Raw genomic sequence first — 16,861 nt, forward strand, 5'->3', positions numbered from 1 at the left:
GAATAAGTGTTTCTGGTTTCTGTTACTAAACAACATATAAAAGAGGAATATTAACTCTGCAAGGACAGTCGTGTACCTGGAGGAAACCAGTTGCCATTTTTTTATGCTGGCAAGTAATCTATGTGCTCCTCTTAGCTAGATATTCATTCTATAACACAATAAAATAGCTAAAATGAAACACTGTATCATCTCACATTAAATAATCTAATTTATAGTGATGCTCTACATAGACATCAGTGATATTAGGTTACAGAATACAGGATAATCCATCAAGTATAACTTAAAAGCAAAATCAGAGCTCCATACTAAATGGTACATTTACTGATACATACTTTAATACAACAAGGCAGTTATAAATTAAAATAACCCCATTAGAATCCAGGGCAAGAAATTCCAAGCAGACACGGTTCTGTTTGTCGATGTGAAATAAACCTTCTTTTCTTCCTCGAAGAACAGAAAATAGGACAGAATATTTTTCTTAAAACATACCTATTTTTAAATCTTCCAAGTCATTATAATTGCTTATTTGGCTGGACTCCGGTGGATTCTAGGTGTGATTAGAATCTGTACATGATGTTATGGACTAGTATCTTCACAGAACATAAATAGAAATAGAATGTATTTGTAATGATGAAATGACAAAAATATGAAGAAGAATGTTGAAATCTGAGCAGAATATTAATGCAGTTAAGGACTTAGGCTGGGAGAATGAAGACAAAAATCTCTTCTGTGTCTTTTTTTCCTTTTTTTTCCTTTTTTTTTTTTTTTAAAAAAAAAAGCGGGGGGAGTGAGAGGAGGAGGGGGAAATGTGTCTCTAGATCATAGAATTCAGCTGTTACTCCTATAGGCTATTATATGGGACTTGAGTGCCAGTTTAGATTGTTTCTAAAGACCTTAAGAACCAGAGGATCTTGCAAACTCTTCTGTTTTCCAAAGGGAACCTTAATATTTCTTGAGGAAAAAATCACCAAACTTTACTGAATGCTACAGACATAGATAAAATCACAAATGTGATTTTAGTAAGGTTTATATATAAGATTGTCATTCTTAACTGTTCCTAAGGAGGAATTGCAATATATAGGCTTTATATAAAATTCTTTATATATATATATATATTATTTATTATTCACAGCAGACTTGTATTTTCCCTAGACTTTCCCTAAGCATTCTTGTTGTCTTTCATGTCACTTACAGAAATCACCTTCAAATAGGCTTTGGTTTTCTGAACTCCATCCATACCCAGACAGTGTCTCTATATTCCTTCCAGCTCATCTGTCCACTTTCTTCTACTTTTTGTATGCTTCCTTTTAATGTTTGAGTTGGGTCAGGAGATCAGTGGTCATCCACACAGACTTCCTGCAACCTTTGCTTGGTTTCCTACAATCAGAATTAATCATTCTTAAGTTTGGAGGAGGGAAAACATGAAAATCCAACAGCTTTCATTTATCCCTCTTCTCTCCAGATCCTTGTCTCATGGAATTCTTCCAGGCAGATCCCTGAACAGGCCAAAGACTGTTCTCCTGAAGTCCAGGGCTGTCATCCAGATCCTGAACTACATGGTGTCTGTGGCCAAGGCCATCCCCAGCTTTCACATTCTGTGCAGTTCCTGCAGTCAGGTCCACCTCTGATGTTTCAGTCTTCTGCCCTTTTCTCACTGCTCACTGATGAACACGGTCTCCACCCATGCCTAACTCCTGTAGGCATCTACACCAGCACCAATGATAAGCCCCAGCCATCCCTGTAACCCCAGACCTAGAGAGCCAAACCCTTGAGAGCTTCTTCTGGCTCAAGGTCTTCAATATGTGAGGGTAGTTGCTCCAGTCAGTGCTGGATACCAAACCTGAGGTGGTTACAAGCCACAGACTATCAGAGCTATCTTTACCCGGCAGCCACAGGCACCCTGATGTTCTTCAAGCTTTCCAAAAGCCTCCAGTAACTCAAAAGGTCAAAAAGTGAAGCCTGGAACCTGCTGCACAAATTGCTGCATCTCTGGGGCAGCCAGGGCCTAGTCACTGATAGTAGAAATAGAAAAAAACTTAATTTGAAGACATGAAGGAATGTTTTTCCATTCCCTCTGGCTTCTTAGTCTCCTTGTTGTCCATGGACAATGAAAGCAAAATTAAGGTCTTAACATTTATTTCACAAGGCATACTTTTACATACATTTTACAGGTGATAACTCTTCTGTGCTTCATTTGCTAGATGCTGTCACTGCATGCAGCAGAGTTTTCATTTGTATTTTACAGTAACTCTGATGGTTTTCCTTTGCAGAATCAATTGCATTTCCTTTCATTGCATTGATCTCCATGCAGTTAATCTCTTACACTACTAATATCAGATGTGTACAAGCCTTCGATCTCCAATGAGGAGTCATTAATACTATTTTTGAAGTGTTTATGGATCAGCACGGTTCTTATATGCATCAATCTGTACTACTGTATTCTCAGATTTTAGTAGTCCCCTGGGGGCAGTTACAGCTTCTTTACGTTGAAAGCCTTCCCACAGAATCATTTTAATACTGGCATAGTCTTTGCTTTGGTCTATAAACACCACCTTTCCCCATTTCTAGATAAAGGGTAAGTAAAGTAAACCTTAGCCCTGCCTAAAGTAAACTTTGTCTGTGTGCTGCATACCTTCAAAAACTGCTATGCTTTCTAAATCCTTGGCTTTGGAAGAAGTCATCTTCTTTCCTTGATTTAAAGCAAAGCTAAATACTTGTATGAAAAACTGAAACTGTAGCCGTCTCTGTCAACAATTTATCAAGATGTGATTCTCTGCAATGTGTTGATCATGTGGAATACTTTCATTGGTTCATCACTAATCAAAATAATGACATTTTGGTTTTGTAAAGAAAAAGTTAACTTAAAAAAATATTTATTTCTTTCCATTGTTATCTCTTTGTTATCTGTCTCATTCCTAAGCTGCAAAAATGAACTGTGTGGTGGGGGAGAATGCAAATACTTTGAATATTTTTGACTTATTTCTTTATCCCACCTGCTATCAAGTTATATTTAAATGGCAACTATAAAATCCTAATTAAAATACTAGCTGTTATTATGTATTTTCACTGTTGAGGGCCAGTTTATGATTTTAATACCCTTTTGAATAACTGATGAGTTGGTGTAATCATATCATGTGCATTAAGGACAACACTCATGACAGAATGCAAACTTTGATGTTCAACTAGCTTCCATTAATGCATTTTTTGGTATTCAGAAGATCAGCAAAGTATTCATTAAATTGTGCATAGTCAATGAGCAGCAAGCTTTAGAACTGATTTTGAATTGATCACACATTTCTCTGCTGCAGTTGATGTAAGAATGATCATTGCAAAATGCCAAGACCTTTTTGGTACAATGCTTGTCAAATTTCCTTGATATCCCAAAGTGAAAACACAATTATCATATCTCCTTCAAGACTCTGCATGGACAATGATGGGCATGCTAATTCTGTGTAGTAAGGACAAGTTTTAACTTGGGCAAAACAGCAAGGGAATCTTTCCCTGTGCAGCTTTTCATTTTCACAGTCCTCAGCTTCTAAGTTTCATAGGGTACGGGAAAATCAAAACTAGTTCAAGCGGGGCTGTCTCCAAATTACTTTAATGGAATTAGAGAACACTATAAAATGAGGCATTGAGGCATGTGAGGAAGGAAGAGATGCACATTTTGTATGCACATTTTCAGGAAGAGCTTGTTCAAAACTATTTGTGTTTATGATCTGACATTTCCAATCCCCACTTGCATGCCTTGCCTGTCAGATCCCTCAAAAAGTGTACAAGCAAAGAGGTAATTCTTCTCTTGTTCCTGGACACATCATGAGGCTAAAGATGTCCTTTCTTTTTTTTTTCTTTTTTTCTTTTTTTTCTTTTTTTTTTTTTTTTCCAAGTATTTCAGACCTATGTGATGTGTAACACCATATAAATATCTTTATATCTAATATACAGTTCAATTCACAACATGAAATTTTACCAGCCTTTACTTGAGGGTGGAAGGGAGGAAGGGAGGAAGGAAGGAAGTTATCTCACACTATGAAGTTTAAAATGTCCTTGATTAGTCTGTGAGATTGTTCACATGCACATTTGATTTAAGAAATAATTGATGGAAATAGAATGATTTGGGGTAGTAGAATCCCCGTTTATATCCCAGGGAGTGTTGCAGGCCTACTTCACTCAAGGACTGATTAACCGTGCAGAAGTCTGGGTCTACCTCAAGAGATTACATTCATTTACCCATGTGTATTCTCATTGCGCTTGTTTGGAGAAATGAGTGCCTGCTGCTTAAGAAATTTGGTGTGATTGACCTGTAGGTAGAAAAGACCAAAGACTTTGGCATGTCTAATTTTAACAGCATCAAAACGATAACCACTGAATATATGCTACAGTCCTTCACTTGGGGTTGTTCCTCCCTGCAGCAGGAGAGGGCTTTCAGAGATGATGAAGGGTGTGCATGAGGAAGCCTAGCACTATGGAAATACTGGCTGGGAGCATGCATGTGCTGCCATTGTCATCACAGAGCTAATGGGCCAGATCTTGAGTGGATGAAGGTACCCAATGTTTTCTGTTGGCTGTCTATATTCAGTGGAAGTGGTAGTTACATAACTTATACGGACTGCATTGATTGACTTTATTTGGACTCAGAAGCACACAGACAGCCATCAAAGCTGCTGGAGAAGGAGAATCCCATGGAGCTAGGCATATTTTATCTTCCTTTAGTTCTTCGCTGGCACCTGCATCCCCCTGCTGAGTGTACTTGGCATCTCAGACAGACTGGATCGTGCCTTTGGAACCACATATTTACAAAAGGTGACAAAAACTCATATACAAGGTGAGGCAGGATTGATTCCAACCAGTGTGTACTGGCAAATGTACAGAGTAGGATACATACGAGAACCATTTTTCTTTGCTATTTCAGCAAAACAAATGTTACAGTGGCTGCAGTTCTGCCTTTGCAGAAGGAAATATGAGTTCAAGTAAGTATCTTGTTGGAGCTGACCATGACTCTGCAAGTAATTTCATCAGCTGAACATGGAGTTCATAACAGGACAAGTAGCATTTTAGATTGCTTCTCTCTCAAGTATTCACAAGCTTATAATAGTCTACCTGATGTGAAATGATAATAATAGTAAGGATGATCTTATGGTTAATGCATTGGAATAGAGATCAAACTGTCCAGGTTTGACTCATGTTTTTTTCCAGTGTTCCTATGTGACATTGAAAACTGGATTTGCCTTCTTATATATAGGAATAGTATTAAATATATGTGGCCTCTAGATGGTCGTCAGGAGAGCACAGGTTTCCTATGTGTCTTGTCTATCTGCAAGATGATTTAGATAAATGAAGGGGCTTAAAACAGCTCTGGGTACCTGTGTTTGAGCAATTTATTCTTGTCTTCAGTGTCTCTACTTTTTTTCTTCACTTGTTGAATGGACACAACAGTGCTTATCACTAAGATGATATGCTGTTGGGTAGGGACTGTCTTTTCTGTGCATTTGTTCAGCACCTAAGACAATGAAGTCCACAGATAATTACCTTTACAAAAAAAAAAAAAATTACTGATCTGCAAAATAAATATAAGTGTTTCTTAGACAGAATTTTAAAATGAATCTTTTATTTTATTTATTTTGCCAGAATACTCCCTCAGTAAACTGGTTTGACAGTTTATTTGCAAACTTCTGTATAGAGGGAAAAACAAAACAATACAAAACAACAATCTGAAAATAAAAAAAGGTTTTAACATTAAAAATAGTAGACAATGAAAAACACCATGTTGGATGGAGAAAGAGTAGCATGTTGATTTATTGAGACTATTAGGAAACTTGGCCAATTTGTAATTTAAAACAGTTTCAAGAGAAATCTTTGTGCTTGTCTGTGTATGAAGACCAGGTCTATTGACAAAACTTTCTATGTGAAATAGAAAAACTTTTCATGTTAACTACTCTCTGTGGTTAAATCTTGTGGACTGGCCTGGCAGTGGAAAAGGTCTTCTGACATGTAGAAAACATTCATGCTTCTACAATGTACCAATAAGCTAATAGGCACTGAGCTACTAAGGAGATGCTAAATTTGAGTGATGTTGCCCATTACGTGACAAGTTATATTATGTTAGAAAATATGAGAGAAAGAGAACACCAACTTATAATTCTACCTGAAAGCTGGAGAATAAGTAGAAGCAGTAAAAATACAGATTAATGTGTATTAGCTTATTTTATCTTGGTCTTGAAGAAATAGGAACCTTACTCACCTTTTTGGCTGTAAGGAAGCAGGGCGAAATAACTGGAAGAGAAGATGTAATATCCTTCTGCTCAAAATAGTTGGCCACTCTGACCTTTGCAGTGGTCTTAAAGAGATTATTTTCATTAGATTCCAGAAAAAAAAAAAAAAAAAAAAAAAATTGTAAGTTAAACTGTTGAAAAATAGCAGTATTCTAATTACTGCATCATAATTACTTACTACCACTCTGGATTGGCTTGGTAGATGTCGTGGTTTAACCCGGCTGGCAGCTAAACACCACGCAGCCGTTCGCTCACCCTCCCCCCTCCCTCTCTGGGACGGGGGAGAGAAATGGAAAGTGAAGCTCGTGAGTTGAGATGAAGACAGTTTAATAAGACAGGAAAATAATAATAATAATAATAATAATAATAATAATAATAATAATAATACAATGATGATAATAGTACTACTACTAATAATATGTACAAACAAGTGATGCACAATGCAATTGCTCACCACCCGCTGACCGATGCCCAGCTTAACCCCGAGCAGTCCGGCCCCCTCCCCCCGGCTAGCCACCCCTATATATTGTTTAGCATGACGTCAGATGGTATGGAATACCCCTTTGGCTAGTTTGGGTCACCTGTCCTGGGTCTGTCCCCTCCCAGCTCTTACTGCACCCCCCCAGCCTGCCCGTTGGCAGGACAGAGCAAAGGCTGAGATGTCCTTGGCTTAGTATAAGCACTGCTCTGCAACAATTAAAGCATCGGGGTGTTATCAGCACTCTTCTCATTCTAAGCCAAAACACAGCATTCCACCAGCTACTAGGAAGAAAATTAATTCTGTGCTAACTGAAACCAGGACATCTATCCACCCCTTATTCCATACCATTTATGTCATGCTCAGTTTACACTCTTTTCCATACATTCTAATTAGTCACCTATAGTAATCATGGTAGTGATAACATACAGTATAATATACTATTTAACATGGTGCAATTCAGTTCATGGGCTATTCTCACCCAGTATTAAATCTCCTTGAGGTACACACCGGACCTCTCCGTTCTTTTGCATCACCCACCAAGTATATCCAGGTCCCTGAGCGAAAACAATTCCACGAATAGGTTTGCCTTTTCCTGAGGCAGGAGTAGCCCAGACTGTTTTACCCAGCATATTTTTTACATGCACTACAGGAACTTTATCCCCATCTACAGTACGTAACAGGTTTGATTGGGCAGGTCCAGCTCGGTTGGTAGATCCCCTAGTATTGACTAACCAGGTGGCCTTTGCCAAATGCGTATCCCAGTTTTTGAACGTCCCAGCGCCCATTGCTTTCAAGGTAGTCTTTAACAGGCCATTGTATCGTTCAACTTTCCCGGAGGCTGGTGCATGATAGGGGATGTGATACACCCATTCAATACCATGTTCTTTGGCCCAAGTGTCTATAAGGTTGTTTCGGAAGTGAGTCCCATTGTCTGATTCTATTCTTTCTGGGGTGCCATGTCGCCATAGGACTTGCTTTTCAAGGCCCAGGATGGTGTTCCGGGCGGTAGCATGAGGCACAGGATATGTTTCCAGCCATCCGGTGGTTGCTTCCACCATTGTAAGTACGTGGCGCTTGCCATTGCGAGTTTGAGGGAGTGTGATGTAATCAATCTGCCAGGCCTCTCCATATTTATATTTCAGCCATCGTCCTCCATACCAAAGAGGCTTTGACCGTTTGGCTTGCTTGATTGCAGCACATGTTTCACAGTCATGAATAACCTGTGCTATAGCGTCCATGGTCAAGTCCACCCCTCGATCACGAGCCCATCTGTATGTTGCATCTCTACCTTGATGGCCTGAGGTGTCATGGGCCCATCGGGCTATAAATAATTCACCTTTATGCTGCCAATCCAGGTCCACCTGAGCTACTTCAATCTTAGCAGCCTGATCCACCTGCTGGTTGTTTTGATGTTCTTCAGTAGCCCGATTCTTGGGCACATGAGCATCTACGTGGCGTACTTTCACAGCCAGGTTCTCTACCCGAGCAGCAATATCTTGCCACAATGCAGCAGCCCAGATAGGTTTGCCCCTACGCTGCCAGTTGTTTTGCTTCCATTGCTGTAACCATCCCCACAGGGCATTTGCTACCATCCATGAATCGGTGTAGAGATAGAGAACTGGCCATTTTTCTCGTTCAGCAATGTCTAAAGCCAGCTGAATGGCTTTCACTTCTGCAAACTGACTCGATTCACCTTCTCCCTCAGCAGCTTCTGCAACTCGTCGCGTAGGACTCCATACAGCAGCCTTCCATCTCCGATGCTTCCCCACAATACGACAGGACCCATCAGTGAACAGGGCATATTTCTTTTCATTCTCTGGCAACTGGTTGTACAGTGGGGCTTCTTCAGCACGACCCACCTCCTCCTCTGATGATATCCCAAAGTATTTGCCTTCTGGCCAGTCCATGATCACTTCCAATATTCCTGGGCGACTGGGGTTTCCTATTCGAGCCCGCTGAGTAATCAGTGCAACCCACTTGCTCCATGTAGCATCAGTTGCATGATGCGTAGAGGGGACCCTTCCCTTGAACATCCAGCCTAGTACCGGTAATCGGGGTGCTAGGAGGAGCTGCGCTTCAGTACCGACCACCTCCGAAGCAGATCGAACTCCTTCATATGCTGCCAATATCTCCTTTTCAGTTGGAGTATAGCGGGCCTCAGATCCTCTGTATCCCCGACTCCAAAACCCCAGAGGCCGACCTCGAGTTTCCCCAGGTTCTTTCTGCCAGAGGCTCCAGGTGGGGCCGTTCTCCCCGGCTGCAGTGTAGAGCACATTCTTTACATCTGGTCCTGTTCGAACTGGCCCAAGGGCTACTGCATGGACTATTTCCTGCTTGATTTGTTCAAAGGCTTGTCGTTGTTCAGGGCCCCATTCAAACTCATTCTTCTTACGAGTTACTTGGTAGAGTGGGTTTACAATCAGACTGTAATTTGGGATGTGCATTCTCCAAAACCCCACAACACCTAGGAAAGTCTGTGTTTCTTTTTTGTTAGTTGGTGGAGACATAGCTGTTATTTTGTTGATCACATCCATTGGGATTTGACGACGTCCATCTTGCCATTTTATTCCTAAAAACTGGATCTCCCGTGCAGGTCCTTTGACTTTATTTTGTTTTATGGCAAAACCGGCTTTCAGAAGGATTTGGACTATTTTCTTCCCTTTCTCGAAAACTTCCTCTGCTGTGTCACCCCACACAATAATGTCATCGATGTACTGCAGGTGTTCAGGAGCTTCCCCCTGCTCTAGTGCAGACTGGATCAGCCCATGGCAAATGGTAGGGCTGTGTTTCCACCCCTGGGGCAGCCTATTCCAAGTATATTGGACTCCCCTCCAAGTGAAGGCAAATTGTGGCCTGCACTCTGCTGCTAGAGGGATGGAGAAAAATGCATTAGCGATATCAATTGTGGCGTACCACTTGGCTGCCTTCGATTCAAGTTCATACTGAAGTTCCAGCATGTCCGGCACTGCAGCACTCAGTGGTGGCGTGACTTCGTTCAGGCCGCGATAGTCCACTGTTAGTCTCCACTCGCCATTAGACTTTCGCACTGGCCATATGGGACTATTGAAAGGTGAATGAGTCTTGCTGATCACTCCTTGGCTCTCCAATTGACGAATTAGCTTATGGATGGGAATCAGGGAGTCTCGGTTGGTGCGATATTGCCGCCGGTGCACAGTTGTGGTAGCAATTGGCACTTGCTGTTCTTCGACCCTCAGCAACCCCACAACAGAGGGGTCCTCTGAGAGACCAGGCAAGGTAGATAATTGTTTAATGCCCTCTGTCTCTAAGGCAGCAATACCAAAAGCCCACCGGAACCCTTTTGGGTCCTTGCAGTATCCTCTTCTAAGATAGTCTATGCCAAGGATACATGGAGCATCCGGACCAGTCACAATGCGGTGCTTTTCCCACTCATTCCCAGTCAGACTCACTTCAGCCTCCAATACAGTCAACTGCTGAGATCCCCCTGTCACTCCACAAATATAGATGGGCTCTGGTCCTTTATAGCTCGATGGCATTATAGTACATTGTGCACCGGTGTCTACTAAAGCCTTATACTTCTGTGCGCGTGATGTGCCAGGCCATCGAATCCACACAGTCCAATAAACTCGATTGTCCCTTTCCTCCCCCTGGCTGGAGGCAGGGCCCCCCTAATCCTGGTCAGAATCTTCCTCGTTTCTGTGTTTGAAGGACTGTCTGCTGGAAGTTGGAGCAGCAAACTTTTCGGAGAATCCCTTTTTCCTGATTGTTTTCTTTTGCAACTCACGTACCCGTGCCTCTAGGGTCGCGGTAGATTTTCCATCCCACTTTCTCATGTCCTCTCCATGGTCTCGTAAGTAAAACCACAGGGTGGCACGGGGTGAGTACCCACCATATCGTCTTCCTTGTGTGGGTGAACGCCTACCCCTGACAGCTGAGACACTGCTTTGTACAGGTGCGAAGGAGAATAATCTCTCTTCAAGTTGGTGAACCTTTTCAGAAAGTTTCTTCCCGTCCTGAAACCAGGACAGTAGAGAACAATACTTAAGAAACCTTTAAGCAGTCATAAGAAAAAGAAAAAACAGTTTGAAATAAGTCCTCCTTAAATCAGTGTTGTTACAGCTCTTGTATGTTTTACATGGATTAAGTTTATTTTGTGTTATTTTAAACATTTATCTTACTGTATAAATTTATTTTACTGGATAAATACTTAATCTTTGGCTTAAAGTTCTCTTACTGGCTTAGGCTGGTGGTTCAACCAGCCTAGTATTTTTTTCTTCAGTATCAGTTGTGTCACATAAGGAAGTCAAATGGCTTGCAGTAATCATTTCTAATGTAAGTTGCAAACAGGCAGAGGTTTCTTCCCAGCCCTAGTAAATTAGTGCTGTGTTGATACCTGAGGCTAAGGGGGTTGTAAGTTTATGCTGAAAATTTCAGGTGATATCCTGAGCACCATAAAGCTAAGAGCAAAATCCACATTGAAATTATTACCCTGGGAGTCAATGAATACATTAAAAAAAAAAAAAAAAATCTGAGTCCCAGAGGACATTCCAGTTATCTTTGTTAAGACATATTTATATCATTTTATATATATATATATATATATATATATATATAGCTTAGGGATATGGTTTAGTGGGGACTGTTAGCGTTAGGTCAGAGGTTGGACTCGATGATCTTGAGGTCTCTTCCAACCTAGAAATTCTGTGATTCTGTGATTCTGTGATATATATAATGCTTTTATAGCATCCAGTAGGAAGAAAAGGAAATTCTTTCTTCTATTACATCCAGTGGCAAGGAGTTCCATACATTAATTCTGCTTTCAGTAGGAGAGAAAATATTTTTATCCATTTTTTAAAAAGCTCTCTTTTAGCTTTCATTGGTTTCTGTGTTGTTTTGGTTAATAATAATAATAAAGGGCAAAAACAACATTCTTTTCTGTCCCATCTTCATTTGCTTGTGGAGCTCATGACTTACTTGTTTATTCTACAGAATTAACTATTTTAGCTTCTTCAGTCTATGTAGGGATGTTTCTGTTCTTCTTACTTCTTTCTGAATATCTAATTTTTCCTCTGCATTGAATGTGTCATAACCAAAATGAGCATGGTACTCAACCTGCAGTTATCTCCTTTGACCCATTCTGTTTTCATTTTATGTTATTACAGGACTGATATGTAAAGGAAGCATAAAACAATGTGAAAATGATGTCCATATATTTTTTAAATTATTTTTCTTTATACAGATTTCTTACTCTCTAATTAGCTCAAAGGATTGACTCTCTGATAGAAAGTACTACTTTAATGTAATAAAATCAAAACAGTGGAAAATATTATAAAGGTATTTCATAAAATCATCTGATATCTTTCTAACCCAGGCTGTGAAGTAATCCAAAGACATTTCTTTTTTGATGAATAACTGAAGTTCAAAAGCTTTTTCTTAATTTATAAGATACATTACACAAAAATCTTCCTTGTGCTGCTTCAGTTATCCTTTATCTTGATTATGCTTGACATTTTTAGGGTACAAGACTCTGTAGTTAGGAGGATAATTTTAAATTCTCTATGAGGTGCTGCAGTTTGGCTCTGAATTACACAGGAGACAGTTTGAAGTCAAAGCACTATATTATTTTCCATTGCAGCTACCAGATACTGCATGCAGACTGATTAGTGCAATGAAGCTTTGAAAGACAAAACAGTGAAGACAGGAAACATTTGCAGCGCTTTACAAAGCAAAGGGCAGGAGCAGGTTGTCATTCTACCTTATTTATTTTTCCTGTAGACTCATTTAAAATTTAAGGCAGTACAAAATACTGCAAAACCTTCCTTTGCTGGGCAAGAAATGGTTCACATCACTTGAATAACTCCACCTGATTGTGTGCCTGTTGCAGGAGAGACCCCCAAACACCCACCACGTGGGTAGACTTGGAGGTTTGGGTTTGTCTTACAATAGCATCCTTAAGGTGCAGTAAGAATTGAGAACAGGTTTATTGAGTCCCAGTCTGACCAGGTTTCCCTCGCAGTTTTACCAGTACGTGCCACCAAGGTGTTAGGAACCATTCAAGATGCCTCCCATGGACACTGAACACGTAAAAACAGAGGAGTGCAGACCTTTGCCTGTGGCAGGAGAAGCTGCAGAGCAGGATGGTGTGATGTGGGCTGTCCAAGCAATGTCCTTGTCCCTGCAGCCATCCTATGCTGCCTGCCCCTCTTCAGCCTCCTAGCTGGACTCCTGCTCTTACTATTGGTGTTGCTGCTACTGATGCTCCTTTGTTTATACTGATTTTTATTTTTGACTATGAAAAGCAACCTAGCATTTTTCTCAAAGTGACTTTTCTGCTCAGCCTTCCTTAATTTTATGTGCATTTAAGTTTCAACAACCCTCCCATGCAGGCTGGTTAACACATTAAATTCTTTACTCAGTGTCCCTTCTCTGGATCCTCTGCGTACCAAACATTAAGGTACTAAAGAGAATGTAGTATCTTCTACAATGTATATTTTACTTTCAAAAAATAAAAAATAATTAAAAAAAAAAAAAAAATGTTGCAACTTTTCTTAGTTTAGAAGCCCTAGTAGGCAAAAAAAAAAAAAAAAAAAAAAAAAAAAAAAAAAACAAGTTACCGTTCCAGTCATCCTTTTTAACCATAGGCAAATCCTCAATAACAGCTGGCAAAATTAAGTTAGGACCTAAATTTTCTTCTGGAATCTTTCCAGCTCATCTTTAGGTGAAACGTATACTGTAATAGGATGTGAAACAGGAGTTGAAAGTAAATATTTTTCCCAATTCTATCCTTTCATGAGAGTAACATGAGAAATTGCATTCTTGTATCGTGGTACAGACACCTAACATTTGTTCCAATATCTCCAAGGCTATAAATCCCCATCTGTAAATGTCTGCTGAACTCTATTAACAGTTTGTCTTATAGTCTGTCTGTGTTTCCTGATGCTCTCTTCAGTACATCTTTGCAGTATGAATGGAATTTAAAAATATTTTAAAAACAAGACTAGGATGCAGTTCTCTTTGAGTGGAGGAGAGGAGAAGATCTGTTTGTTATGGATGACATTAAAGCATCTAAGCAGATGATGAAGACTGATACAATAGACCAATATAATTTTTATTTATTTATTTTTTTAATGGCTGGCTAAAGTTTTGCTCACTTTGTTTACTCATCAACTGTTAAATATCCAAATGAACTGCCTGATTCCAAAAAAATTTATCTAGGAAACGTAATAATGCGCACAAAAAATGGGAGACATTTGGGAGACTGATGTTAGCCCCTTGACAATCTTGGGTTGAAATTTTATAATTGATAAAAAAATTATATTGATACATTCTTGCTCAGTTCTTGTTCAAGCTGGAGTTGCTAAGAGGTTGGACCAGGTGATCTTGGAGGTCTCTTCCAACCCCTGCAGTTCTGTGATTCTGTCATCATCCCCAGGAAGAAGAGCTGGGGACTGTGGCTGGGACAGAGGTCTAGGGCATCCCTTTGTGTCCTGCAGTCCCTGGCCAAAACCCCCATCTTCCCATACTTTGTTCCCCATGTGCTGCAGTCCCATAGGCTGCCCCACTCTGGCAGCACATGCTGTCTTGTTGCAGTTCCATTAAAACTGGACGCAAAATTGTGTAATAGGTTGCTGGTCCTGTTTTAAGGAAAGAGGAGCAACTGGAAACAAGGAATACACAGTTTCCAATAACCAGTTTAGTCACCATGTAGCAACAAAATCAACTCTGCAAACTGCTGCTGTGTCTTTGCCCACTTCTTGCAAATCCATAGAGATGGTGTTCCTTGTTTCATGCCCTCATTGCACTGTTCGATTTCTGAAATGAAGACAAGAGTAAGAAAAATAAAGCTTATATTGAAGGACCAAGGCTTCATCTTGTAAATTAGCATCCTTCTATTAGTCGATGGCATTGGAGGCAAGCTGTGGAAATCCTTTTTTGACAAAAGACGCTATAAAAATGTGCTATGTGATTTTTATACTGCCAATTATTGTAAAAGGAAAATGCAACATTTTATAACAGAGCCACTGCTTAATGCTGTTCTCTTTTTCTTTTTCCCTTCAAATTAGATATTTATCTTTGAGAATAACATCTATTACTGTGCCCATGTGGGGAAACAAGCCATCCGAGTGGTCTCCACAGGAAAGGAAGGTGTTATTTTCAATGGGCTCAGCGACTGGCTATATGAAGGTAGGACACAACATTTAGGGCAGCAGTTAGTTATGAGCTTAAGTTACACTCTAAATCTACAGAACTGTCTAGAATTGGATGTTCAGCACTATATTTCTGGGGACGGGTGGACCACAAGCTGAAAATTTGCTATTCTAACAGTTGTCTGAAGTGCTGGGCTGGAAAAAATGTGAAATGATGTCAGAATTCTGTTTTTCAGGCTGTTTTTCTTTCCTTTAGTCCAAAGGTAATAAATCACAAAGCATTAATGAACAGAGCTGCTTCATTATTTAATGGCACCTGCAATCACTCAGAGACGTGCCAGTTGTCAAATCACAGGAAAGGACAGAAGCAGGGAGGAAGAGTGGTTTTATTTTAAGGGAAGAACCTAGGAAACAATTTTACTTGATTGGTTGTTTGCCACAGCCCTAGGTGGGCTCTGGAAGCTGCCCAGATCTTGACAGCTAAAAAATTTCTTAAAACAGACAGGTCCTCACAGTAATTGCCTTTCTTCCCTTAAAAATAGGCTGGATGGGGCAGAGGGTCATTGCTGGAGCACTACTTTCTTTTGGTCCTTTCGGCTGGCAAATGGCTCTTTAGATGTCTGTGAGCAGCTGCTGCAAAATAATCTTGCCTGCTTACTAGCCTAAGAAAAGATTGCAACCACCTCTGTTCTTTCGGGGAACATAATAGCCTTTTACAATAATGCTCAAGCAGAATTTAAATTAAAATATATAACAGAACACATACACACAGCACGCTTCCCTCTCTCTTGCTGGCTGATGCTGCCAGCAGTTTCCCCAAGAATCCTGTTTTGGGGACCTGTCAATGTGACATGGTTTCTCCCTAAAGTTACAAGTCCCAGAACATCCTCCCTCAGGTCCCAAAACTGCCACTCAGAGAAATCTGTCTTACCTCAACAGACAAGCCTATTAACTGAGCCCTGCTGGTTGCTTCTAGTTTCCTTGAGCTCTAATGGAACAGAATAGGTTGCCAAATAGCATTCACCATCAATTGGTTTTTAAAATATGAAGTCCTCCTCAAATTATCCTGTATCATAGCTAAGTCAGGGCTGTTGGGCTCAAAATGAGGGAATTAAAATCAACTCTTTCATTTATCATGCCCAAGAGAAACTATCAGCATTCAAACTAATCAAACACATCGGTGGAAATCCCTGATACCCATTTAGATTACTTTTGGTATTTAAACGTATGTTGATGTTGTACCACAGAATATTTGCAAGTTAATGTACTCCTTTCAAAGTACTTTGTAAGCAGGGGAGTGGCTAAGAAGTTGCAAAATGCTAATTTTATTTATTTTTTTTCTATTTCTGAATTTGTTGCTGAAGTTTTGGGCTGGCCTATTTGACTGTATGTCAAGTGAGCATATTGGTACCCATCTTTTGCTGATAAACATCATTTGGTACATAAGGTCTTATGGAGTCTTGCATGCAGCAGCATATTGACAGGAGAAGTTTGTCACACCAGTGAACTCCAAGCACGCTGGCCAGCCTGTGATGACACTTGTGTTTTGCTGACACATGTTTTATTCAATTACTGGATTGCTCAGGCAATTTCTTGGCTGACATTGACTTTCAGGTTTGTCCTTTATAATGAACTTACTTGTTAACTGTATGTTAATGTGCTAGGATAATAAATGAACCAAATACTGTCTGCATATAACAGGCCAGGTTCAGTAACCTCTTTGAGCAGCATGTATGGAATAAGACCACTGAACCTGTCATTCCCTGAGAGTTTTGTGGATGTCATGACATAACATCCCTTTGGAAATGGCACTGAGTTTGAGTATATACATTTTATGTTGAAATGAAAACTTGTCTTACTTCACAAGCAATGTAGAGAGAGACCCACAGGAAATGTGAGACGCGTGATGGGTGCAGAACCTGAACTCTAATCCAGAGCTGGACCATGCAGGCTGAGCTCCCTCTCTTGCATGGCATCACTTGTGC

General features: G+C 40.2%; 1 protein-coding gene across 4 annotated transcripts in view; it reads left to right on the forward strand.

Annotated features, from left to right (window-relative positions):
• DPP6 (dipeptidyl peptidase like 6) overlaps positions 1-16,861 on the forward strand; it is a 557,763-nt gene that overhangs the window by 458,433 nt on the left and 82,469 nt on the right. For all 4 annotated transcript variants that reach the window (XM_084509965.1, XM_084509967.1, XM_084509964.1 and 1 more), the window contains exon 8: positions 14,793-14,913. In XM_084509965.1, the coding sequence (XP_084366091.1) occupies positions 14,793-14,913 (121 nt within the window). The remainder of the gene's footprint in view (positions 1-14,792; positions 14,914-16,861) is intronic.

Source organism: Aythya ferina, assembly GCF_964211825.1.
Source record: "Aythya ferina genome assembly, chromosome: 2".
NCBI classification, from domain to species: Eukaryota; Metazoa; Chordata; class Aves; order Anseriformes; family Anatidae; genus Aythya; species Aythya ferina.